The sequence below is a fragment of the Mesoplodon densirostris genome, chromosome 8 (assembly GCF_025265405.1).
Source record: "Mesoplodon densirostris isolate mMesDen1 chromosome 8, mMesDen1 primary haplotype, whole genome shotgun sequence".
NCBI lineage: Eukaryota > Metazoa > Chordata > Mammalia > Artiodactyla > Ziphiidae > Mesoplodon > Mesoplodon densirostris.
The window spans coordinates 18,961,461-18,985,896 of NC_082668.1; the positions used below are offsets into that span (position 1 = coordinate 18,961,461).

The window sequence follows — 24,436 nt, forward strand, 5'->3', positions numbered from 1 at the left end:
CTGAAGTCTACTGCTTTTAGTCTCATGGCCAGGAGTGAAGACAGATTTTCTTAGCCACTGTTGGCCCCTCTTAGGGAGGGGTGGACATTTCTTCCTGACTTGCTAAGTTAGTGGAATCAAAGGCCTTAAAGACCCTGGAAGGGTGGCCCAGACCAGTGACTCCCAGACTTTAGGATTTCACAGATTTAGAGATTTCACATATTTCAGCAGCAAAATTACAAAGAAAAATCTTAGGATCCAAATTAGACTTGCCAAGTTTTAATTTTGTTAAGTAAAAACTTAAAAACAAACAAACAAACAAAACCCCTACCGTCTACCGTCACTAAAGTATCATAAAAGAAATAATATATTGACACACATACACACACGGGAAGGATAGTTTTAGAATACAGGGCAGCCCTTTAGAAAGAATACCTTTGGCTTTGTGAAAGTTACTACGTGGCACTCATTTCTCTCACTCTGTATCAGATATGTGAAAACACTTCCCTAGCAACACCCATCTGCTAACTGGCCTAGTAGAGAACCCTGTGGCCCTAGGTAGAGTGTCCCCAGCCCTCAGATGACATCCACATCCCTGGCACAGGGAAAGTCTGGACATCACAGGGTCCTAGATGGCCCCAGCAGGAAGAGGGAGCATCCTACGCCTAGTAGGAGGATTGAAGATCCCAGGGACAAGCCTCGCTCAGGGCAGGGGGGACCAGGCAAGGGAAGCCAGACAGGGAGAGAGCGGTGCTTAGACGGCCTTGAGGAAAATCTCCCATTCCCACCACTGGCCCAGCCCAACCAGCCCTCTCCCCAGTCCCCCGCCTGAGTAGGGAGCCCAGGGGCCCTGAGTATACCAGTTGCAATGCTGGGTGTCGATGAAGGTGCTGGGAGAGACCCAGGCCTGTGAACAGGCGGGTTCCCAACTCCCTAGCAGCAGCATCAACTGAGACCCGGCCTCATGCAGTGGGAGTGGGCTACCCTGGGGGCTCTGGTGCTGTGAGGAACAATAGCTCACCCAGCTCAGCTCAAGCAGGGAGAAGGCATTAGCCTAAGGTGACAGGATGGGATTGTCCCCCCTCCACACCCCTTCCTGGGGCAGGAACTTTACCGGCCCACTCCACACCCCATTGAGTCTTGTGTTAGCACAACTACACATTGCAGTTGTGCAGTCAACAACAGAAAGTGCTCTAGAGTTTCAATCTGAGGGACCTGAACATCCCCAACCCTCCCCCTACACACACACACACACACACACACACACACACACACACACACACACCTTAAAGGGAGACTGGATGGAACCTACTGGCTGAGAGCCAGGACCTAGGGCAGGGCAGGAGGATACTAAGACCAAGTGGAGAAGGAGGAGAGTGAAAAAGAAAGCAGGAAGGCCAGGGAAGCGGGGCCCAGTCAAGGTGGGGCAGAATGGACTGAAAGGAGATGCAACGTAAAGAAAAGAAAAGAAGAGGACTCTGTGCACTCTGGGCTCTCGGTGTGGGCACAAGTTCACACAAGAGCAAATGGTTTCTCTGCCTTTCCACCGTCTGACACTAAGGGCTGAGTTAAGGGATTATGTAAAGATACACAGGGCACATCTATAAATCACCTGACCTTGAGCTAGGCGCCCATCAGCTAGGGCAGAGCGTGGCAAGGAGGGGGCGGTTAGGCCACTTGGGACTATGAGATGTGCACAGCAGGCCACCCAACCGACACATCAGGTCCGGCCTGTATGAGGGCCAGTTCTGGCTCCAGAGTGGCTGTCCTGAGCTGGGAAGCACCCTTTTGTCATCCCCAAGCATTGTAGCTTCCTACCAGATACACATCCAATTACAGCTGGTGAACCCCACATCTCTGAGGTCAAGTGAGGCTGAGTGACCTGAGATCCCACAATCCCATGCTCCCGGGGCCCAGACCTCACCCCGACACACACAACGTGTCAGAGAAGCCTAAGAATACACACCGAGTCATATGCACTATGCTGTTTATTGTCACGTTACCCGTGGGACAGGGACGGCATAGGGAGGGGAGCCTCCAGGCAGAGAGGTGGAAGGAGCGGGGAGGTGGGAACCCTGCCCTTCCCCCAGGCTGGTAATGGTGGGGACTCGGCCACCAGCAGGACTCCCTTAGATGCAAGCACAGTGCTGCGTGAGCAGGTTGGGCACCGTCTCATACTTAAAAGAGTAACCTCCATCCGAGGTGGTGCGGACACGTAGGGGCCTCATGGTCCCTGGGAGAGCAGCGCAGCAGGGCTGGGGCCCTGGCACCAAAGAGAGGGGCTGGACAGGGGTAGGGGGTGCCCCGGGGACTGGCAGGGACAGGTCCGGCAGGGTGGACAGCCCACAGCCCCCATGACAATAGTGGAAGATGAAACTGGGAGGGTGCACGATCCACCGTTCCCAGCCCAGCTCCTGGAAGGAGATGTTGAGGGCCGCTCTGTGGCAGTCGGCATGCGCGCCGGGTTCCTCCGGAGGCCTCTGCAGCAGGCGCAGCGCGGCGGGAGACCAAGGCCAGGGCAGCGGGGGCGTGGAGCGGCGGGCTCTCTCCCCTCCGCTGGGAGGCCTGGCCCGAGTGTGGGCCACCAGGAAGGGGGTGGCCTCGGGCCGCGCTGAGCAGGAACAGAGAGGACAGTGCAGGAGGAGCACCAGGACGGGATGGGTCAGCAGAGGGAAGGCAGAGGCGGCCAGGTGCAGCACAGCCCAGCGAGGGGGTGCCTGGCCCAGTGACATGGGCACAGCTGTGGGACCCCCGGATGACAGTGCCAGGAGGCCTAGCAGGGGCCCAGAGCTATTGGCGGCTGCTGTCTCCTGCCTGTCCAGTCCCGTGTGGAACCATAGCTGGGCCGACGTCACCTGGCGGCTGCGTGTGTGCTGGGATGGCCGGAACACATATGTAAAGAGGCCCTCCTTGGCCTCCTGGGCCAGCTCTCCGGCAGCTGGCTCGTCCCCGAGGCTGGCACCTGTAGGAGGCAGAGGGAAGGGAGAGAGCAGCCCTGACTGGCAGAACCCGGGACCCTCCTCCTCAGCAGGAGGGATGTGGCTGCCACTCATGAGCTTGCCAAGCGCTCTACTGAGTGCTTTGCCAGATGCGGGACCCTCCTCAGTCTCGGGGGAAACTGACAGAGGCTCCCCGTTTGTTATTTCATCATTAAAGGACTACAAAAACACCAGACGTTGCCAACTTCTCTCTGAAGTGGTTTTACCAATTAATATTCCCATCAGCGATGTGTAAGAGGCCGTGCACTTTCTCCCCTCATCGACGTCTAGAACTGATAGTTATATTTAAATTTTTGTTCATGTGATACTGTGAAATGGTACCTTGAATGCTGCGTACACAAGCACTCGTTATATTACTCTTTATGTCTTTTTATGTGTCAGAAATATTGCATGAGAAAGTCTTTAAAATAATTCCACCTTAAAAAGGCAGGTTAACACCAAGAGGAAGGAGAAGGAGGAGGGGGGAGGAGAAAGGATGTAACTCAGAACGAGGACAGTGCTTTCTAAGAAGATGCAGTTGGCATCCTTCCCCTGACAGGTATATAGATGGCACCAAACGATCATGAACCAGCATGAGTTGAAGAACTGGCAACTGGGGCTGTACTGTTATGTGGGTTATCTCAATATAAACCTCACAATTGATCCATTTTGCAGATAAGAAAACAGAGGTTTAGAAAGATGAACTGTCATTTAACTACTAAGTAGCCAGGCTGGGATTCTGCCTGATCCCAAAGCCACACTCACTGTGCTGCACGGGGCCCGAAGTGCAGGGAGGCAAGGGATCCTCTCTGAGAGCAAAGCGGGCCAGATTACAAGAAAGTTTAGCCAGAGGAGGGCTTTACTCATTGAGTCAGTGCAACATGGGGAGATGAGGAGAGAACTCAAGAGAAGGTAGACTAGTTTCCCAGCTAATCTTTCTCCTGCATCCCTGATATCTTCTCAAGTCTCAGCTACCTGGGGCTAAAGAAACAGTGTTTGGAGCAGGGAACAAACGCCAAGATAGAAGGAAAGACGGCAGGAAGGGGCCCATGCCCAGATACCTCTGTCCCTATAGACCCTTGGCCTCCCAGACGACTATCTCCCAAATGCCTCCTGTGAACCATGCACGCTAGATACACCATCTCACTTAATCCTGAGAGGTAGGCATTATTGCCCTTTTTACAGATGAGGAGACAGGGGCTCAGGAAGCTTCAGTAACTGGTCCATTACTGCAAGGCCAGTTGAGTCGCAGGTCTGGGATTCAAACGCAGACCTGCCTGGCTCCCAAGCCCCTGCAGTACCACACTGTTTACCAAAGTCAAGGTGCCAGCTCCCCACCCTCGTTACCTGTAGCCGGGAAAAGGATGGCCTGGGAGACATCCTCTTCCTTGGGCTCAGAGCCTCTGCGCATGAAGCCCCTCACAGCATGTCTTCGGGACAGACGCCTGACTCCAGGACTCCCACCTTCCCCAGTCACTGCAGGGGCTCCCAAGGCATCCAGGAACAGGGTCCTCACCTTGGCCAGGACAAATTCCCGGTCCAGCTCCGGCCCATGGCAGCCATGCCCACCCCGTGGGGCCAGCAGCAAGAGGAGCAGCTGAGGCCACATAGCTCACCTGGCCCTGCCAGCGGTGAACTCGCACCCTGCCCCGTGCCCCTTCTGCCAGGGTCTGCCCAGGCCTCCCCACTCTGCCCTCCCCATCCCACCACCCGCCCTCTTCTACCCTTCTCACCCCAGTCTTCCCCAGCCCTTCCCACGCCCCGCAGTCCAGTTGCCCCTGCCCATGGCATTGAGACCTCCTATCTCTGACGTAGATGTCTGTGGCCCTGAGCCTTATCTCCCACTCCCGCCAGGAATGTGGGGGAGGGGCTGGCGAGGGCTTTCACCCCAAGTGACCTGACCCACACGTACAACCCCTCCCCGCTACACACACACACACACACACACACACACACACAGTGAGTCACAACCCAGCACCCAGCGCAGAGGTGACACCAGGTGGGGCAGGAGCCTGGAAGCTGGGGTCTGCCAGCTCCTAAAAGCGTTCCTTGTCAGGGAGACACAGCGCGCCAGCCCCTCAGAGCTTCTGGGGCCCCTTTCAACCATGTAGCTGCTGGGCCAGTCCTGGGGGGGAGGGCTGGGGCGGGGGCTGGAACTGGGGCTAGGGCGGGGGGCAGGTGGTCCTGCCTGCTCTAAACTTGGCCTGGAGGAGCCAGTCTGGGCTCTTGTCCTCCAGCTGTGTCATCAGAGAATATTTTGGGGATTGGCAGCTGCAGGCGCCTCTGCCACTCAGGCCCAAGCCTGGCGGGCGGCTGGGGACCTGGCGGCTGGAGGTGGGAGGGAGGAGGGGAAAGAGGCCCTGGCTGTGGGAGGGGGCTGGGAAGACTGGCTCTCCAGAGCAGGAAGCCAGGCCGCAGGCAGGGGAGGCTGAGGGGCCCCTCGCTGGGGAGGCAAACAGGAAGGACTGCCCCCTGAACCCTGGGCCCCGGCCCGGGAATCGCCGCCGCCAGAGCCGCAGCTCCGGGCCGAGGGTAAGCAGGCGAACCGGGAGCGGGCGGCCAGGGAAAAGCTCCGCGGGTCCCGGCTCCCTGTCCCCAGACGCGCCCCGCCTCCCGGGCTCCCGCCGCCGCTCCCGGCCTTCCCCCGCCGCTCCCGGCCTTCCCCCGCGCCGCCGCGATGAAGGCGGGCTCGGGGGACCAGGGGAGCCCCCCGTGCTTCCTGCGCTTCCCGCGGCCCGTGCGGGTGGTAAGTGGCGCCGAGGCCGAGCTCAAGTGCGTGGTGCTGGGGGAGCCGCCGCCCATTGTCGTGTGGGAGAAGGGCGGGCAGCAGCTGGCGGCCTCGGAGCGCCTGAGCTTCCCGGCGGACGGCGCCGAGCACGGCCTACTGCTGAGCGGCGCGCTGCCCACCGACGCGGGGGTCTACGTGTGCCGCGCCCGCAATGCGGCCGGAGAGGCCTACGCGGCGGCCGCCGTCACCGTGCTGGAGCCGCCGGCCCCCGAGCGCGAGCCCCAGCCTGCCGAACGCCCGCGGCCGCCGCCCGGGGCCGGGGAGGGCGCCCCCGTGTTCCTGACGGGGCCCCGGTCCCAGTGGGTGCTGCGGGGGGCGGAGGTGGTGCTGGAGTGCCAGGTGGGGGGCCTCCCCGCGCCGACGCTGTACTGGGAGAAGGACGGGATGGCGCTGGACGAAGTGTGGGACAGTAGCCACTTCTCCCTCGAACCTGGCCGCGCCGAGGGTCGCCCGGGCGCGAGCCTGGCGCTGCGCATCCTGGCGGCGCGGCTGCCCGACTCCGGCGTCTACGTGTGCCACGCCCGCAACGCGCACGGCCACGCGCGGGCCGGCGCGCTGCTGCAGGTGCAGCAGCCCCCCGAGAGCCCGCCCGAGGACCCGGACGAGGCCCCCAACCCCGTGGTGGAGCCGCTCAAGTGCGCGCCCAAGACCTTCTGGGTGAACGAGGGCAAGCACGCCAAGTTCCGCTGCTACGTGATGGGCAAGCCCGAGCCCGAGATCGAATGGCACTGGGAGGGCCACCCGCTGCTCCCTGACCGCCGCCGCCTCATGTACCGCGACCGCGACGGCGGCTTCGTGCTCAAGGTGCTCTACTGCCAGGCCAAGGATCGCGGGCTCTACGTGTGTGCCGCGCGCAACTCGGCGGGCCAGACGCTCAGTGCCGTGCAGCTGCATGTCAAAGGTACTGCGGCGCCCCCGGGCGGCCGGGACCTTGGGGAGGGGCCTCCAGCGCCCTCCCAGACCCTCCTAACTCCAGCCCCACTCAGTGTCCAGAAGACGGTGGGGGGTAAGGGAGACTGAGTATTAAAATGCCATTTCCCGCCCACCTCCCAACCCCCAGGGATTCGGATTTAGTAGGTCTGCAGGGTACCTACTCCAGGAAGTTCTTAGCAAGCTCCCCAAATGATTCTGAGGCAGATGGTGGAAAATCACTCTTAGATAAAGGGCTTTAAGGAATGATTCATGTACAGACCCAGAGGTACCTACAACTCCTCTTTGTTATTTCAACCTCTTTGTTATTTCACCAACCTGTCCCCGGATGGAAATCCCATCTGGGGCCTCAATAAATAAGACAGATAAAAGGATCATTTTGTGGGTGTGAACTTCTAAATCCAAATTTATAACATGTACTTATAAAGTCAATCAGTGAGAACAAGGGGTCTATTTTATTGAATATACACATTTTAACCATACGTAACTGGGTCTAGTCTGTGAGCCCTATGGGGAAGGCCTAGTTGCAGGTGTCACATTGAGAAACTCCTGATTCGCACCAAAGGGAGAAAACTTGAGGGAGAAAAAAAAATGCCCCACAATTTTTGACTATTCTTTCATTAGACTGCTCTCAGGTTTGCAAGAAGAAGGTGAAGGAGAGGAAATTTATATATCAAAGTTGAGTCCCCAACAGTATTTAATAAATGCTTACATTGCTCATAAATAGAAAATTCAGGGAGGGAAAACACCCCAAACTCACACTGGAAGTTAAAGCTCTCCATAACAGGAGTTCATCACAACTCATGACATTATACCTTCACTAGTTATTACCCAACCTTTTCCCCTCAGAGGAAAAAAAGTTGGCAAATCTCCTGAGCCCTGCCTGGTACGCAGTCAAGCATGTGGCACCCGTGCCACAGTGGTGGCCTCTTGGGTACAGTTTGATGTGCACAAACTGGCCGGGCAGGGCTGAACTCTAAACCCCCTGAGGAGAGAAAAGCCCAACATGATGGCAGAGCTTCCCAGAGCTGCATGACAAGACAGACGTCCTTCCCCAGCAGCCCAAGTGAACCCACTGGCCGTTCCCATCATCGTGCTTTCTTTTTGTAAAATGCAGTTTTGAAAGTGGTTAAAGTACTTTCAAAATGAAATTCAACTCAAACCTTTGCAGAATTGTGTGTGGTGCCTGTGAAGGACCCCAGGGAACAATTTGAAAATCACTGATGTGGTCCAAGCCCTTCCATCCCCTTTTCCACTTTACGAGTAAAGAAACCGAGACCCAGGATCATGAAAATGACCTTGGTCAAGGTGATGTGGCTAGCGAGTGTCAGGGTCAGATGAGAATATGGGTCCCCTGACTTCCCTTCTGGGGGTTTCTCTGATTCCACAATGCCTGCTGGCTCTGGGAGAAGAGTAAATGGCTGGAGCTAATGTGGGTTTAGGCAGTAGATGATGGGAGGAGAGTCTTTCCCCTGGTCGGGCCCTCTCCAGAGCCTTCTCTGGTCTCTCCCTTCTTCACAGAGCCTCGCCTCCGCTTCACGAGGCCCCTGCAGGACGTGGAGGGCCGGGAGCATGGGATTGTGGTGCTGGAGTGTAAAGTCCCCAACTCCCGCATTCCCACGGCCTGGTTCCGCGAGGACCAGCGGCTGCTGCCCTGCCGCAAGTACGAGCAGATCGAGGAGGGCACGGTCCGGCGCCTCATCATCCACAGGCTGAAGGCAGATGACGACGGAGTTTACCTGTGCGAGATGCGCGGCCGGGTGCGCACCGTGGCCAACGTGACGGTCAAAGGTCGGCTGGCCAGTGGGAGGAGGCCGAGACCGAGGCAGGCAGATGCCCAGACCCCGGGCTGACGGACTCCCATCCGTGTCTCAGGGCCCATTCTGAAGCGGCTGCCCCGGAAGCTGGATGTTTTTGAGGGAGAGAACGCGGTGCTGCTGGTGGAGACCCGCGAGGCTGGGGTGGAAGGGCGCTGGAGTCGAGATGGGGAGGACCTGCCGGCCACCTGCCAGAGCAGCTCCGGCCACATGCATGCCCTGGTCCTGCCAGGGGTCACCCGAGAAGATGCTGGCGAGGTCACCTTCAGCCTGGGCAACTCCCGTACCACCACTCTGCTCAGAGTCAAATGTGAGGGCCTGAAAACCCCTAGGCAGCCTCCTCAAGGGCTGGACGGGAGGGTCAGGGCTGGAAGGTGATCAGATGCCACAGTCTGGGTTGGCAAAGTGGACTTAAGGTCAGAGGGCTGTGGGAGGCTGGAGCAGGGCTCGGACGCAAACCCTGCCTTTGTCTCAGGCGTCAAGCACAATCCCCCGGGACCCCCAGTGTTGGCAGAAATGTTCAAGGGCCACAAGAACACGGTCCTGCTGACCTGGAAGCCTCCTGAGCCAGCTCCCGAGACCCCCTTCATCTACCGGCTGGAACGGCAGGAGGTGGGCTCAGAAGACTGGATCCAGTGCTTCAGCATTGAGAAAGCTGGGGCCGTGGAGGTGCCGGGAGACTGTGTGCCCTCCGAGGGCGACTACCGCTTCCGCGTGTGCACCGTCAGCGAACACGGCCGCAGCTCCCATGTCGTGTTCCATGGGTCTGCTCACCTCGGTGAGTTGGTCCTGCCAGCCCAGGCTGACAACCGCTGTACCCCAAGTCGCACCCTCCCCATCACCTTCCTCCCTTCCCCGGCCCTCAGTCCCTGTCCTGTTATATGCCTTCTACCTGCCAGTCGCTGCCCTCTGCCACCCCCCTGGTTCTGATGGCCGAACCCTGTCCCATCTCAGTGCCCACAGCTCGCCTGGTGGCCGGTCTGGACGACGTGCAGGTATATGACGGGGAAGATGCCGTCTTCTCCCTCGATCTCTCCACCATCATCCAGGGCACCTGGTTCCTTAATGGGGAAGAGCTCAAGAGTAATGAGCCAGAGGGCCAGGTGGAGCCTGGGGCCCTACGGTACCGGATGGAGCAGAAGGGCCTGCAGCACAGACTCATCCTGCAAGCTGTCAAGCACCAGGACAGCGGGGCCCTGGTTGGCTTCAGCTGCCCAGGTGTGCAGGACTCGGCTGCCCTCACCATCCAAGGTTCGTGCAGGTGGGGACCAGGGTGGGCAGATAGGGTCAAGACACAGAAGTCCCATTAGCAAAATGAGGCAGATGCTATTGCTCCTTCTCACGTCTGGGCCAGGAGAGTAAGGATCATCCATGGTGAGCCAGCTCAGAGGGCTCAGTGATCCAGAAGTCCAGTTTCAACTCATGCGCAACGTATAGGGGACCCCTGGTTATTTTCACCAGCATCGTATCCAGATTCTCTGGGGCACTTGGTGGTTTGCAGGATTCTGTCACGTTCGTCATCTCAGAGACGCAGACCTTGGCTTGTAGCCCCTGACTGCTTCCTGCCCTGTCGCGCAATGGCTGACGCTATCGGAGCAACTTTCTGTGTGCCAGGCACAATCCTAAATCGCTTTATATATGTTAATGGGCACAGTCCTCTCAGCAGCCCTACAGGATGGGTTCTTTTGTCATCCCATTTTACAAATGAGGAAACTGAGGCACAGAGAAGTCCAGTGCCTTGCCCAAAGTCACAAAGCTAATGAGTGCTGGTGCTGGATTATGAACCCAGGCGGTCTGGCTTCAGAATCACACTCTGCCACCTGGGGAAAGAGGGAAGGAGAGGGCGTGAGGCCTCCCCGAGGACAGCAGATCTTGGTAGGGGTCTGAAAGTGCAGGGAACATGCTGGCATTTGCCATTGCACCATGGCTGGAGTTTGGCCAGTCAAGGAATTCCTCAGTGCTCAAGTGCAGGGCCTCGAGGTGGTTAGCTGCCAGCATCCCAGGAGGAGGACAAAGTGAGAAATAACCAGCACCCAGAGCAGCGTTTCTAAAATGCAGCCCAGGTTCACCAACATCAGAGTCATCTGGAGGTTGGTCTATAATGCAGATTCCCGGGCCCCTGCACGCTTGTGGGGAGGGGCCTAAGAATCTGCATTTTCAGCAGGTTCCCTGGGAATTCTTATGCACACTAAAACCACTGCTCTTAAGAATTGGTGTGTAAGCCTAAAATTTTTTTTTTTTTTTTTTTTTTTGGCTGCGCCATGCGGCCTGCGGGATTTTAGTTCCCCGACCAGGGACTGAACCTGTGCCCCCTGCATTGGGAGCACGGAGTCTTAACCACTGGACCACCAGGGAAGTCCCAGCCCAAAACTAATTTTTAAAACCAACAAATGCATCGATGGCAATCATCCGGCCTGATGTGCCCACCCCCCTACCCTGAGCACATACCCTGGAGTGGGGTGTTTATTGGGGTGGCAGAGCACAACTAGGGTGCCGCACGTGACCACACCTCTCCCCAAGCAGAGAGCCCGGTGCACATCCTGAGCCCCCAGGACAAGGCGTCGTTGACCTTCACGACCTCGGAGCGGGTGGTACTGACCTGTGAGCTCTCCCGGGTGGACTTCCCAGCGAGCTGGTACAAGGACGGGCAGAAGGTGGAGGAGAGCGAGTCGCTGGTGGTGAAGATGGATGGGCGCAAACACCGCCTGATCCTGCCTGAGGCCCAGGTCCAGGACAGTGGCGAGTTTGAGTGCAGAACGGAAGGGGTCTCAGCCTTCTTCAACGTCTCCGTCCAAGGTCAGGGACCGTGGCGGCCTGGGCTTCCCCCAGCTGAGGCTGACCCTGGGGGCTGTGCGAACCCTGCCGCCCTGGTCTGCCTGCTTGGGGGTCCCTTCCGAGGGGCCCTAGGGGGCAAGGGGACATGTTTGCAGATCACACTGCCCATGCACCACCCTCCAGCACACTTGGCCCCCATGTAGCCTTTGCTGGTGGGAAAGTGGGGGGGGCTCAATTCAATTAAGGGAAGGGAGGTGGGAGCTAACATTTGTTAGACACCTACTAGCCAGTTCCTTTGCTGTATACTTCAAATGTACACTTGCATTCAGTGCTCACAACTACGTGAGGGGCAGTATATCTCCATTCACAGATGAAGCAGCTGAGGTTTAGAGAGGTTATGCAACTTGCTCACGATCACACAGCAGCAAATACCCCAGCTGGGTTCACACCCAGGACTGCTTATCCCACTGCCCCAGGCGGCCAGGGTCAAAAGGAAGTTTTAGGTGCAGTGGTCCAGAGGCTCTCAGAAGCCAGTACATGTCTGGCTGCTTCAGAACCACCCTGGAAGCCCTAAGTGCATAGGCTCCCCCAGGCCTCCGGAGCCAGAATATCCAGGACAGAGCCTGGAGATCCACTCTGGGAGAGCAACTCAGGAACCACTGATCCAGCTCCATCTTCTCACTTTGAGTGGCCCCATTGCCAGAAGGTCCTCTGGCCCCTGCCTGAATGTACCCAGTGACGGGGAACTCACTACCTGTAGGGAGAGCTGCCCCACGGTATCACCCCTAACTTGTTCCCACCTCTTCCCCGTCCTGCAATCAGCCCTCCGGGGGCTTCCTTGAAAAAGCAGCAAGTACGGCCCTGATGTGACCTGTGACAGTGACCTCCTCTCAGCCTAGACAAAGCCCTCTGTGTCCCCAGCCAAGCCCCTCTGATCCTCTGGGAACTCACAGAGCACTCCAGTGCCATGTGATCTGTCACACCTCACCTGCCACGCCCCCAGTAGTCCGTGTCATTGCCCCAGAGCACCCTACCCCAGCCAAGCGGCCAGTGTGCACTCATGTCTCCTGTTTTGGGGTGTCTGCGTGACCTCATCTCTGCTCCCCCCAGACCCCCCCGTGCACATCCTGGATCCCCGGGAGCACGTGTTTGTGCACGCCATAACCTCCGAGTGCGTCATGCTGACCTGTGAGGTGGACCGGGAGGACGCCCCCGTGCACTGGTACAAGGACGGGCAGGAGGTAGAAGAGAGCGACTTCGTGGTGCTGGAGAATGAGGGGCCCCATCACCGCCTGGTGCTGCCCGCCGCCCAGCCTCCAGATGGGGGCGAGTTCCAGTGCGTTGCTGGGGACGAGCGCGCCTACTTCACCGTGACCATCACAGGTGGGGCTCCAGGCGGCCCACAGGAGGGGGACGGTGCGCCCCGCCCCTGCCTGGGCGGCTGGCACACTCCTGGGCCACTGTTCCCAGCCCCTGCTTCCCTTCCCCTAGCTTTCTCCCCACCCCATGCTCTGCACCCTGGGGTTCAGTCACCCGCAGAAAATGCATTGTCATAAACACACCAGTCACAGCTACATCAGTCAGAGGAACGCCTGCCTTCTCTGTTCTGAAGATCCTCCGAGGGGAGCTTTAGGGGTGGCAGTGCTATCACAGGGCAGGGTTCAGGGTGGGTGCGCCCAGGCACTTGAGGGGTCAGAAGGTCCGAGGCCTGCAGGAGACCCCCGCTCCACCTGGGCACCCAACCCTCCTCTCCCCAGTCCTACCTTTCATATTGTCCCTGTCCCAACCCAGAGAATGTAGAGAGTTTCTACAGCCGAGGCTGACACCACAGTCCCCACTGTGCCACCGTGCCCCAACTGTGAGTGACTGTCCGAGCAGCTGTGAGCCACGGTCCGAGGGAAGACCCTCTTCTTCAGCACACAGCCCACCTTCCAGGAGTAGGGAACAGGCGTGGATCAGGTGGGGCAGCCAGGCACCTCGGCCCCAGCCCCTGACACCCGGCCACAGCTGTCCCTGTCCTCCAGATGTCTCCTCGTGGATCGTGTACCCCAGCGGCAAGGTGTATGTGGCAGCCGTGCGCCTGGAGCGTGTGGTGCTGACGTGCGAGCTCTGCCGGCCCTGGGCCGAGGTGCGCTGGACCAAGGATGGCGAAGAGGTGGTGGAGAGTCCCGCGCTGCTCCTGCAGAAGGAGGACACCGTCCGCCGCCTGGTGCTGCCCGCCGTCCAGCTGGAGGACTCGGGCGAGTACTTGTGTGAAATCGATGACGAGTCTGCCTCTTTCACCGTCACTGTCACAGGTGTGGGCCCACCCCAGCTGCCCGCGGTCACCAGAGGACAGTCCTGAGCTCTTGCGGGAGCTGGCCACATAGCCCCTAGCTAGCGTGGGGGGGAGGGGGGAGGGGGGCTGCAGGTGCATGGACCGGGGGCCCCTGCCCGGAAGACCCCAGGATCTGTGTTCGAATAAGCAGGCTCCTCCCCGGCGCCCAAGGCCAGGAATAGCTATCCTCTGCCGGCTCGTTTACTGGGCACTTTCTGTGTCAGGCACTGGGCCAGGCGCTGCAGGTCACTGGTGCGTATTGCAGACATGGTCCCTGCTCCCAGCTGCCAGAGAGCTGGGGAGGCAGCCGTTAACCAGGGGTCGCAAACGGGCAGTCCCTAGGGCCCCATACAGCCCACAGATATGTTTTGTTTGGCCTGCAGAGTCTTACCAAAGTCAGGACAGTTCAAATAACAACCCGGAGTTATGCGTCCTCTTGAAAAAGCCGAAGACCCGGCGCCTCTGGTCCCGCTTCCCCCCTTGGCGACGAACAGCTGGTGCTGAGTAGCAGCTGCCCCTGTAGCACGGGGCCCCCATTCCTCTGTCCCACCCTGCCCGCTGTTCCTTTTTGCTCCCCCCAGACCACTTCAGCCACTGACCTGACCTGACCTGGCCCCCGTGGGCATTTGAGTTTGCGACCCCTGTGTTTAACCAATAAACACGCAAATAAATGTACAGCGACACCTCGTGACAAATGCTGTGAGGGGTGAGGGCTCAAGAGAGCAGAGCTGGAGGTCAGGGAGGGCCTCGGGGAAAGTCGGTCGCCGTGCCACCCGGGGTGGGCTCCGGACGGCCACTCAGCAGCTCACAGACGCGTGCGCGCACGTCCCTCCGGGAGTGCACAGACTGGCAGGAGAGCCGGGCACATTAGAGGGTCTCAGAGTGAGGGTTGCCGGGTGTTGTGATAGGGTGCAGTGGGTACCCAAAGCTGGGGGCTGCTGACCTGGTTGGCAGGCAGGAAGTGCCTTCAAAGTGGCCATTTGGAGCAGCGGCTGAGTTAGCTAAGTGGGGGTCAGGGTTTGGGCTGAAGAGGGAGAATGGGGGAGAATGTTCAAATCGGGAAAGCACAGGATGACTCTGGAAGTGACGGTTCAGTGCCAGAAACTTTGGGACTGCAGCCCACAGCGCCAATCCCAGTGTGTGTGTGAGGGGGGTGGGGAGGGTGGGACCTAGGCAGCTCTGGGTGGCACAGAAGAACCCACTGGCTGCACTGGAGCGACCATCCTGATGCTGGCATCATCTGGTTACCCTGCCCTGCCCCTGCCCTGCCCTAGGAACAATGCTTCAGCCTAGGCTTGAGCTACTTAGGGCCCCCCGACTCCCTGCACCCCAGATAGTGCAGCCTGAAGCACACAAGTCACAAAGCCGAAGAGACCTTTCTGCACATATTCTGTCCCTTAGTGACTCCCTTCAACCTCTCCCGCCCCAACCCCTGGCCAGACATAATGGCCGCAGACACACACATTCCAGCGCATAACTGGCCTCCCCGCAAAACACCAGATTCTTCATAAGAGGCTCACACAACACACCTTGCATGGACCAGGAGAATCAAGTCTGATGCCAAGCTGAGGGCCGCAGCTGTGCAGGCCCCCCAGCCCCATGGCTGCACCTTATTCTCACTCCACTGCCTCCATCACCTCCCCCACCACTCAGGCAGCCGCACTCTGCAATCTACTGGTGCTGCTGGGCCTCAGAGAACCAGCCTGCATCCTGTAGACTCTTAGAATAAGCCCAGTCAGGGAGGAGGCGGAGGCAAGGGCTGAGTGTGCACTGATGGGCACATCTGCCCGTACACGCCTCTGCAAAGACCTAGGCCAGGAAGCTAGCAGTTCCCCAGCCCAGCCACAAGGGGGCCAAATGCTAAAGGAACACAAAAGTGTCCTGGAGACATGATTCTGGGAGACCTCCAAGGTACGTGAAATCATGGGCAGGCCCGGGCTCAGTGCACTGGTCACCACCAATATTGACATGGCTCTTTTCTGTGAAAGACTGACCACTCCGGAGAAGCTGGAGATGAACTCCTAGAAACAGCATTTAATATCCCTGGGGAAATCTTAGGTGTTGACAACTCATGCACAGATGCAAAATTCATTACTGAGTTTCCTGCAAGCCTTGGCTTGGAGTCCTTACCACTGCTTGCAGAGTCTGACCCTCCCTTTATCAGATGGTAGTTCTTCCTCCTGCCCTCGAGTAGGTATAGCCAGCTGTGACCATAAGGAAGTTGCTTAATCACACCATGCCTCAGTTGCCTCATCTGGGAAATGGGTATAAAATAATACCTACTCCTTAGGATTGCTATGAGGGTGTAAAGTGCTTATGACTGTTCCTGGAACTCTAGCAAGCTGTATATAAGTACTTGCTATTACGAATCTGCCATCCCTTATCCACAATTCTGAAATTTAAAAAAAAACTGCTCAAAATCAAAAGGCTTTTTGTAAGTTTGGTATTAAAAGTCATTTCAGTAAAATCTGAACTTAACTCTGTGAAGCTATTTGTACTTTTTAATTAGCCTGCTTAGGGTGAATCTATCTGTATGTTACACTGCAGAAATGTTAATGTGATTGATTATGGGGGGACCACAGTGGGGGCTGAGGGCAGTAGGTGATGTATGATAAACGCACCATTTCTGGAATCAGAAGCATTGTGGATTCTGTAGCACTTCTGGCCCCAGGGGTTTCAGAGAACAGATTTTGGACCTATTATTACCCTTATTACTCTTACAATTGTGGGTGACCGGGACTTCATGCTGCCAGATGGCTCCAGGGAGGCTGACAGTGAGTTTGTGACAGGCTGTGGTTGTCCCCACTCTGCAGAACCCCCGGTGCGCATCATATACCCCCGGGACGAGGTGACCTTGGTCGCCGTGAGCTTGGAGTGTGTGGTGCTGATGTGTGAGCTGTCGCGGGAGGACGCCCCTGTGCGCTGGTACAAGGATGGGCTGGAGGTGGAGGAGAGCGAGGCCCTGGTGCTGGAGAGTGATGGGCCCCGCCGCCGCCTGGTGCTGCCTGCGGCCCAGCCCGAGGACGGGGGCGAGTTCGTGTGCGACGCTGGAGACGACTCAGCCTTCTTCACTGTCACCGTCACAGGTGGGCAGTCTCTGGGACACCCTGGGGAGGAAAAGAGGCAGGAGGCTGAGGGACAGACACCCAACCCTCCCAGTTCTTGCACCTTCAGGGTCCCTGACTGCTGCACACGGCTCTCCCCTTGTCCAGCCTTCCCCCTCCCCCAGCCTCCTCATTCTGAGCCATTAGAGAGCCCTGACTTGCCCAAATCATACCAGGACAATGACTAGAGACCTGGTGGAGAGCCCAGCAACCAGGAGCACTCATTCATTCACTTATTCAGCAAATACTGACGTGCTCAGCACTGTTCTGGATGCTGAGGGCTACAGTAGTGAACCAAGGAGAGAAAACCTGTCTTTATGGAGCTTGCCTTCTCGTGAGAGTGGACAGACAGCAAAATAAGGAAAACAGATGTTTTTTCAGGTGGTGATCGGAGGCGGAGCAGGCAAAGGGGATAGGAAGTGCGGGTGGGGTAGGGAGGGATGTGCACTGGGGTCAGATAGATGTGGCTGTGAGTGTGGGTCTACCTCTTTTTTTCCCATGTGACCTAGAGCAAGTCAGTTCTCTATAAAGAGGCTTCAGGTGCTCAGCTATAAAGTGAAGCCAACATAGGGAGTCGGGAGTAGCTGAGAAAAGAGCTGCAGTGCGCTTAGCACAACACCTGGCGCCCAGTGAGTGCCCACGGATTGTAGGTGGCACCGTTCCCAAGAGCTGCACTGCAAAGGGCTGAGAATCTAGTGGGGAGGCAGGTAGAGGCCTGCTGGCCGAGCCCACTCTCCCCTCTCTCTATCCACCCACCAGCCACTCCAGAGAGGATTGTGCATCCGGCGGCCCGCTCCCTGGACCTGCAGTTCGGGGCTCCAGGGCGCGTGGAGCTGCGCTGCGAGGTGGCCCCGGCTGGGTCCCAGGTGCGCTGGTACAAGGATGGGCTGGAGGTGGAAGCATCAGATGCCCTGCAGCTGGGTGCCAAGGGGCCCACTCGCACCCTGACCCTGCCCCACGCCCAGCCTGAGGACGCCGGGGAGTATGTGTGTGAGACTCGTGATGAAGCCGTCACCTTCAACGTCAGCCTGGATGGTGGGTGCTCCCGGCCAGCCAAGGTGCGGGATGTAGCAGCATCACCGAGCTGATACCTCTCCTCTCTGTCCAGAGCCCCCAGTCCAGTTCCTTGCCCCAGAGGCAGCCCCCAGCCCGCTCTGCGTGGCCCCCGGGGAGCCGCTGGTGCTGAGCTGTGAACTGTCCCGGGCTGGCGCCCTCGTCTTCTGGAGCCACAACGGGAGGCCGGTGCAGGAGGGTGAGGGCTTGGAGCTCCAAGCCGAGGGCCCCCGCCGTGTCCTCTGCATCCGGGCTGCAGACCCGGTCCACGCAGGCCTCTACACCTGCCAGTCAGGGGCAGCCCCGGGGGCGCCCAGCCTCAGCTTCACCGTCCAAGTGGCTGGTGAGTATAGCCCGGGCAGGAAGCCTGAGAGTCGCACCCCGAAACCCATGAGTCTCCCCCTTCTCTAGCACACCTGGCCCACCCCCTGCCCCACCGCTCTCGGTCCCTTTCCCCGTCTTGCCTCCCACTGCCCTCCTCCCAGCCCACGAGCCACTCCCTCCCGGTGACCCCCGGCTCTGAGCCCACAGAGCCCCCCGTGCGGGTGGTGGACCCCAAGGCAGCCCAGACGAAGGTTCGCAGCACCCCAGGCGGGGACTTGGAGCTGGCGGTGCACCTCTCCGGGCCGGGGGGCCCCGTGCGCTGGTACAAGGATGGCGAGCGCCTGGCGAGCCAGGGGCGGGTGCAGCTGGAGCAGGACGGGGCGAGGCAGGTGCTGCGGGTGCAGGGGTCCCGGAGCAGGGACGCCGGGGAGTACCTGTGCGACACGCCCCAGGACAGCCGCATCTTCCTCGTCAGCGTGGAAGGTAGCAGTGCACCCCTCACGCCCCAAGGGCCACACGCCCGAACCACTCTGGGCCCCCGTGCCCTGACCCCAGCTCGCTGCCTCTGGCTCCAACCCACGCATGCGTGACTATTCCTGGGATGAGGGCTCAGGACTCCCTTTTCCAGGAACCCTCAAATAATAGAGGGAAACGGACCAGTGGTTAAAAGCAGGGCTCTGGAGTCAGCGCCGCCCACACCAGGTTCCAATCTGGATTCTGCTTCCCAGTAGTTGTGTGACACTGGCAACTTGCTTAAACTCTCTGAGCCCCAGCTCCAAAGTGGAGGGACAGTGCTTGTCCTGTAGGGCCGCTGTGACAGTTAAATGAGATAAATTGGGTCCACAGTAAATGACCTACTATTACTAGGGCGTCAGACAGGTGGGTGCCAGGCCAGCATTGGGCGGAGGTGGCTAGGAGTAGCAGGGCGTTGACATCTTGTCCTTTGAAACACCTCATGGCTGACACACAGTAGGTCCTCAGGAAGGTTCTGTTCAATAACTGGAGGATGAGGGCCTGTTACTGGAGATGAGGGGATGAAAAGGGGATGAGGAGGAGGGAGGCGGAAAGACCCAGCCCACCTCACTGCCTGACCCCACCCCCCAGAACCACCGCCGGTGAAGCTGGTCTCGGAGCTGACGCCACTCACTGTCCACGAGGGTGATGATGCCACGTTCCGGTGTGAAGTCTCCCCACCAGACGCCGACGTCACTTGGCTGCACAATGGGGCCATCGTCACCCCAGGGCCCCAGCTAGAGATGGCCCAAAATGGGTCAAGCCGCATATTGACCATGCGAGGCTGCCAGCTCGAGGACGCGGGGACCGTGACTGCCCAAGCAGGGGGCACGTCCACAAGTGCCCGGCTCCATGTTCGAGGTTTGGTCCTGATGGAGACACAGTAGTCTTGTTCCTGAACCTATTCTCCCAGCCCCGGCCATAACGGGACAGATCCCTGAGAGGGAGCAGGGGGCCAGCCCACCAGGCTCCAGGGCCCCGTCTCTCTTTCTCCCCAGAGACGGAGCTGCTGTTCCTGCGGCGGCTGCGGGACGTGAGGGCAGAGGAAGGCCAGGACGTGTGCCTCGAAGTAGAGACAGGCCGAGTGGGTGCGGCAGGGGCCGTGCGCTGGGTGCGAGGTGGGGCACCCCTACCACCTGACTCCCGCCTGTCCACGGCCCAGGATGGCCACGTCTACCGCCTCTTCATCCACGGCGTCGTACTGGCCGACCAGGGCACCTACGGCTGCGAGAGCCACCACGATCGCACCCTGGCCAGGCTCAGCGTGAAGCGTGAGTGCCCCGTCTTCTCCTAACACATCGCCCGCCCCGTGGCACAGTCTCTCCTCGCTGGCCCAGGGCCCCTCAGACCCCCACCGAAGTGCCCCTCGCCACAAGGCAAGTCAGCCCTGGCTGACCCCCAGGAGTGTGACCTGAAGCAACCTGCCCAAAGCAAAACTCTTCTTTTTCTAATGTTTTCTATTTACCTTAGAAGTCCATGTGGATTTTGCATTCCATTTCGTATGTCCAAGTTGGCTTTGCTATAAACGTAAATATTATACTCCAGAAAGACTTGCCGTGTTTATCCTTCAGTCACCTGCCCCAGGATACATGGGCCCAGCTGAGAAGCAGGGATGGTTGGCAAATAGCACCCACACCCCCAAGAGGGAGCCCTCTATTAACTGTGTGACCTCATGCAAATTACTTAACCTCTCTGAGCCAAGTTCTCTTTAAAAAGGGTCTTTGGGAACATTGATTGGGATAATATGAGAAATACCCACAGAGAGCTTGGTAAATGGTTGTTGGTGATGTGTATTCTCTTCTAATTTATTTCATTCATTTAATCACAATAAACCCATGTCTCAATGCTATTAACCTTGTATAGCTGGGGAAACTGAGGCCCAGAGAGGTCAAGCAATTTGCCAAAGGTTACACAGCACACAAACTAGGTGGCAGGGTCCAGTCCTGGTGTGTCTGACTTCAAATTCTGTGCTTCGTCCAGCGTCACAGCACCCCTCACCCAAACTCCTCACCCCCTAACCACACATCACCCCCTTCATGTATCCCCTCTCCTAACCCTAGTAAGCCCCTCTCTCCACCCAAGTCTGAATGGTTCTGCTCCCTTCTTCCTGCACCCTGGTTCTGAACTTTGTTCTATAGGGCCTTACGGGGTTGGGTGTTAGGGGTGGTGCAGGCAGAGCCAAGGTGTGTGTGTGGCAGGCGGGGGGGCGGAGGGTGGGGACCCGAAAGCCCCACCCAGATTTGGAGCCCTCATCCTCCCTCTTCCCCCATCTCCTCCCACTAGCAAGGCAGCTAAGGGTGCTGCGGCCTCTGGAGGATGTGACCGTCATCGAGGGGGGCAGCGCCACCTTCCAGCTGGAGCTGTCCCAGGAGGATGTGACCGGGGAGTGGGCCCGGGGTGGAGTCCGGCTGCAGCCAGGGACCACGTGCCATATTCACGCAGAGGGCCGTGCTCACTGCCTGGTACTCAGTGGCCTGGGCCTGGCCGACTCGGGCTGCATCTCCTTCACTGCGGATGCCCTGCGCTGTGCAGCCAGACTCACTGTGAGAGGTGCGGCCTCTGGAACCGCTGCCTGCCTGCTGACTGCTCTGGGTGTGATTCTACCGATCCCACTACCTGTGTGGCCCCCACTGACCCTGTCCCAGTGTGGCCCTCACTGACCTCCCTGCCAGAGTTTCACTCCCCTGACCCTTTGGCCATGTGTGGCCCCAGTGAGTGCCCTGCCTGAGTGTGTCTCCACCAACCCCCCGTCCCAATGGACCACTGACTGTGCTGCTGTGAGGTGCTTGTGCCGGTGTGGTGTCTGTCTGCCTGACCATGGCCCTGCTGCCCGCTCTGAGTGTGAGCCCACTGACCACGCCTGCCTGCTGCAGCCTGTCTGGGTGTGCCCCTCTCACCACCCAAGTCCCAGCAATCCACTGACTATGCCAAAGGGTGACTCCATTGGCAACTCTGCTACAGTGTCCCCCACTTTTGCTTGCAGCCCTGGTGTGTTCCCCACCGACCACATCTGCTCTAGGGTCCCCCCATTGCTCCTGTGAACCCGTGGTGTCCCCCACTGGGCAGTATCTCCTGTCCATTCCAGCCAGTGTGGCCCCCACTGACCACGCTTGCCTATGGGTAACTCCACTGGCATCTCTGCTCCAGTTTCCCCTATGCCCCTCCAGCCCCAGCATGTACCCCCCACTGACCATCTTAAATGTGACCGACCCCCAGCGGGCCATTCCTACCCTGTTGACCCCTCTGATATTGCTGTGTCCCCCACTGACCAGCATCCCTTTTGGACCACTTTGTCCCAGCATGCCCCCCACTCACTGGTGGCCTCTGTTGATCACCTTGTCTAAATGTGCCCACCAGTGACCCCTTGTGCCCAATGTGTCTGCCTTCTCGCACTCCCAGAGGCCCCAGTGACCATTGTGCGGGGGCCACAGGACCTAGAAGTGACCGAGGGTGACACAGCTACTTTCGAGTGTGAACTTTCCCAGGCCTTGGCTGATGTCACCTGGGAGAAGGTCAGAGCCCAGCCCCAGCCCAGCCCACCACGGCATCATAACAGCAATAACAACCCCCAACAGAAATAACTAATACTCACTGAGCCATGCACCTGGCACTGTTGCTAAGATTTACTCTACATTTAATCCTCTAAACCTTACAGCAGCTCTGTGAGGCAGGTCTTATTATCTCCATGTTACCTATAAGGAGACTGATGCGCCGTGGGGTGAAGTATTGCCCAGGGGCAGACGTAGAGCCCATATTTGAATCCAGGTTTCCTGATTCCAGGATCCACACGCATGGCTGGTATGAGCAGTACATGACTCTAGGCTTCCCGCGCCCGTGGCTCCCTTCTCAGCCCTAGCGTCCCCAAAGGGTGACACCTTCCCAATGAGACTCCTGGCGAGGTCCCAGAAGGCGCGGTACGGCCCTGCTCCACAGCATAAACGTGCCTCGAAAACGCTTGGCATAAACAGAGGGCGCGGCCGCCTACGAGGAGGGCAGGGGCCGTCTGTGCCCAGACGAGCTTTCACCGCGACCCTTTGCAACTCCCGCCTCCAGGACGGGCAGTCGCTCACCCCCAGCCCTCGGCTCAGACTCCAGGCCCTCGGCACCCGCCGCCTTCTCCAGCTGCGACGCTGCGGTCCCTTGGACGCCGGGACCTACAGCTGCGTGGTGGGGATGGCCCGAGCCGGGCCCGTCCACCTGGTGGTGCTTGGTGGGTAACGGGCGCTGCCCGGGCGGGGCACTGCTGTGGGTGCGGGGGCTGCGGACCGGACTTGCCCCGGGGTCCTGCTCTGGGGCGTCTAAGGAGGGGGCGGGGCGTGGGCGGGGTAGGGTACCGCCCCCTCCGCTCCGCTCCGCCCACCTCACGGCCCCGGCTCCGCCCCAGAACGCAAGGTGTCTGTCCTCTCGGAGCTTCGGTCGGTGCGCGCCCGCGAAGGCGACGGAGCCACGTTCGAGTGCACCGTGTCGGAGGTCGAGACCACCGGGAGCTGGGAGCTCGGAGGCCGACCGCTGAGACCCGGAGGCCGCGTCCGCATCCGACAGGAAGGTCTGACCGACTTTCTACCCGCTCTGGCCCCTCGCTGCCCCGCCCTACCAGGATAGTCCCACCTCCAGGTCAAATGGGCCCCGCGCCACGGCCCAAGGAGCAGTCAGTCCCTCGATCTCTCTCTGGCCCCCAGCTGAGCCCTCGGTCCCGGATCTCCCCTCTTACCCCTCGGCATCTCAATTCCGCCCCGCCCAGCGCACATTTACTGCGTCCGAACCGACCCGGGGACCTACTCAGGCCCCACCCTCATCCCCGAACCCTCCCCAGGGGCGGCTCCGGCCTCGCTAGCGCCCCCTTCACCCCCAGGGAAGAAACACATTCTGGTGCTGAGCGAGCTGCGCGCGGAGGACTCTGGTGAGGTCCGTTTCCAGGCGGGACCCACCCAGTCCGTGGCTCAGCTGGAGGTGGAGGGTAAGCAACTGGGGCATGGACGACCTGGAGTGAACACTGTCTCCCCCTGGAACTGGCAAGCTGGCGGCTAGTCCGAGGAACCCTACCTTCCCCACCCCTTCCTCCCGCGGCTCTCCGGGGGCGGATCACAGAGAGCAGTGCATTTCCTGGGGAGCAGGAGACTTTGGGTTGAGAGTAGAGAGAAACGGGGTGGCGGCATAGAGGTCTAAGAGCAGGAGTGGAGGCCATAGCGGGAGGGAAGATGGGTCTCTCCTCCTGGGGCCCTGCGTGTCCCTATTAACCTAAGCCCTCGTCCTCCACCCCCAGCACTGCCTCTCCAGATATGCCGCCGCCCCCCTCGCGAGAAGACAGTTCTGGTCGGCCGCCGGGCGGTGCTGGAGGTGACTGTGTCCCGCTCGGGGGGCCAAGTGTGCTGGTTGCGGGAGGGGGTCGCGCTGTGCCCGGGAGACAAGTACGAGCTGCGCAGTCATGGCCACACCCACAGCCTGGTCATCCATGACGTGCGACCTGAGGACCAGGGCACCTACTGCTGCCAGGCCGGCCAGGACAGCGCCCACACGCGGCTGCTGGTAGAGGGTGAGTAAAGCCGACGGGGCAGAGGTCAGAAAGGCAGGCCGGCTGGCCAGGGGTCTCCTAGGAGCTGGTGGGCTGAGACACACCTCCTGCAGGTTTTCCAAGACTTGGGACGGCAAGCTGCTTCTGAGATGTGTTGGAGGTGGGGAATGGGGAGGCGGGAGATCACAGCCAGGGCTGAGGAGAGGAGGGAGTCCCGTGTTCTCAACAGGAACCACTTGGTTAAGGGCAGCTGTTTCCACCTTTCTACACCCCTTCCTGTCAGAGCTTCTCCTTACTCCCTCCTGCCTCTGGACCATGTTCGTCTCTCCTAAATGCCCCATTTGTA

The 24,436-nt window shown here is 59.2% G+C and overlaps 2 protein-coding genes across 3 annotated transcripts; one reads left to right on the forward strand and one right to left on the reverse strand.

Annotated features, from left to right (window-relative positions):
* Positions 1-2,003: 2,003 nt before the first annotated feature.
* INHA (inhibin subunit alpha) lies at positions 2,004-4,566 on the reverse strand. Its single transcript, XM_060106906.1, has 2 exons — positions 4,305-4,566; positions 2,004-2,941 (listed from the first exon to the last, which is right to left on the reverse strand). Exons 1-2 carry the CDS (start codon positions 4,564-4,566, stop codon positions 2,109-2,111), a joined length of 1,095 nt encoding a protein of 364 aa, XP_059962889.1. The 3' UTR covers positions 2,004-2,108.
* A 770-nt stretch (positions 4,567-5,336) lies between these two features.
* OBSL1 (obscurin like cytoskeletal adaptor 1) lies at positions 5,337-24,119 on the forward strand. 2 transcript variants are annotated; one of them, XM_060106681.1, is made up of 20 exons: positions 5,337-6,646; positions 8,197-8,466; positions 8,551-8,802; positions 8,968-9,270; positions 9,447-9,743; positions 11,016-11,288; positions 12,378-12,650; positions 13,292-13,564; positions 16,398-16,670; positions 17,448-17,723; positions 17,797-18,084; positions 18,273-18,548; positions 19,170-19,439; positions 19,577-19,849; positions 20,862-21,128; positions 21,978-22,090; positions 22,632-22,788; positions 22,963-23,124; positions 23,431-23,535; positions 23,842-24,119. In XM_060106681.1, exons 1-20 carry the CDS (start codon positions 5,635-5,637, stop codon positions 24,117-24,119), a joined length of 5,691 nt encoding a protein of 1,896 aa, XP_059962664.1. In that variant the 5' UTR covers positions 5,337-5,634. The 2 variants fall into 2 exon arrangements, with proteins under 2 accessions (XP_059962664.1, XP_059962663.1); XM_060106680.1 differs by lacking the exons at positions 16,398-16,670; positions 17,448-17,723; positions 17,797-18,084; ... (7 more) ...; positions 23,431-23,535; positions 23,842-24,119 and adding an exon at positions 13,968-14,263.
* Positions 24,120-24,436: the final 317 nt, after the last annotated feature.

Bases quoted from the DNA above. Each gene is read 5' to 3' on its own strand.
- INHA (XM_060106906.1), bottom strand. From the start codon at position 4,566: ATGTGGCCTCAGCTGCTCCTCTTGCTGCTGGCCCCACGGGGTGGGCAT. The intron at 2,942-4,304 runs GTAACGAGGGTG...TGCCTCCTACAG, and splicing joins CATCCTTTTCCCGGCTACAG to GTGCCAGCCTCGGGGACGAG.
- OBSL1 (XM_060106681.1), top strand. From the start codon at position 5,635: ATGAAGGCGGGCTCGGGGGACCAGGGGAGCCCCCCGTGCTTCCTGCGC. The intron at 8,467-8,550 runs GTCGGCTGGCCA...TCCGTGTCTCAG, and splicing joins GGCCAACGTGACGGTCAAAG to GGCCCATTCTGAAGCGGCTG. The intron at 11,289-12,377 runs GTCAGGGACCGT...TGCTCCCCCCAG, and splicing joins CTTCAACGTCTCCGTCCAAG to ACCCCCCCGTGCACATCCTG.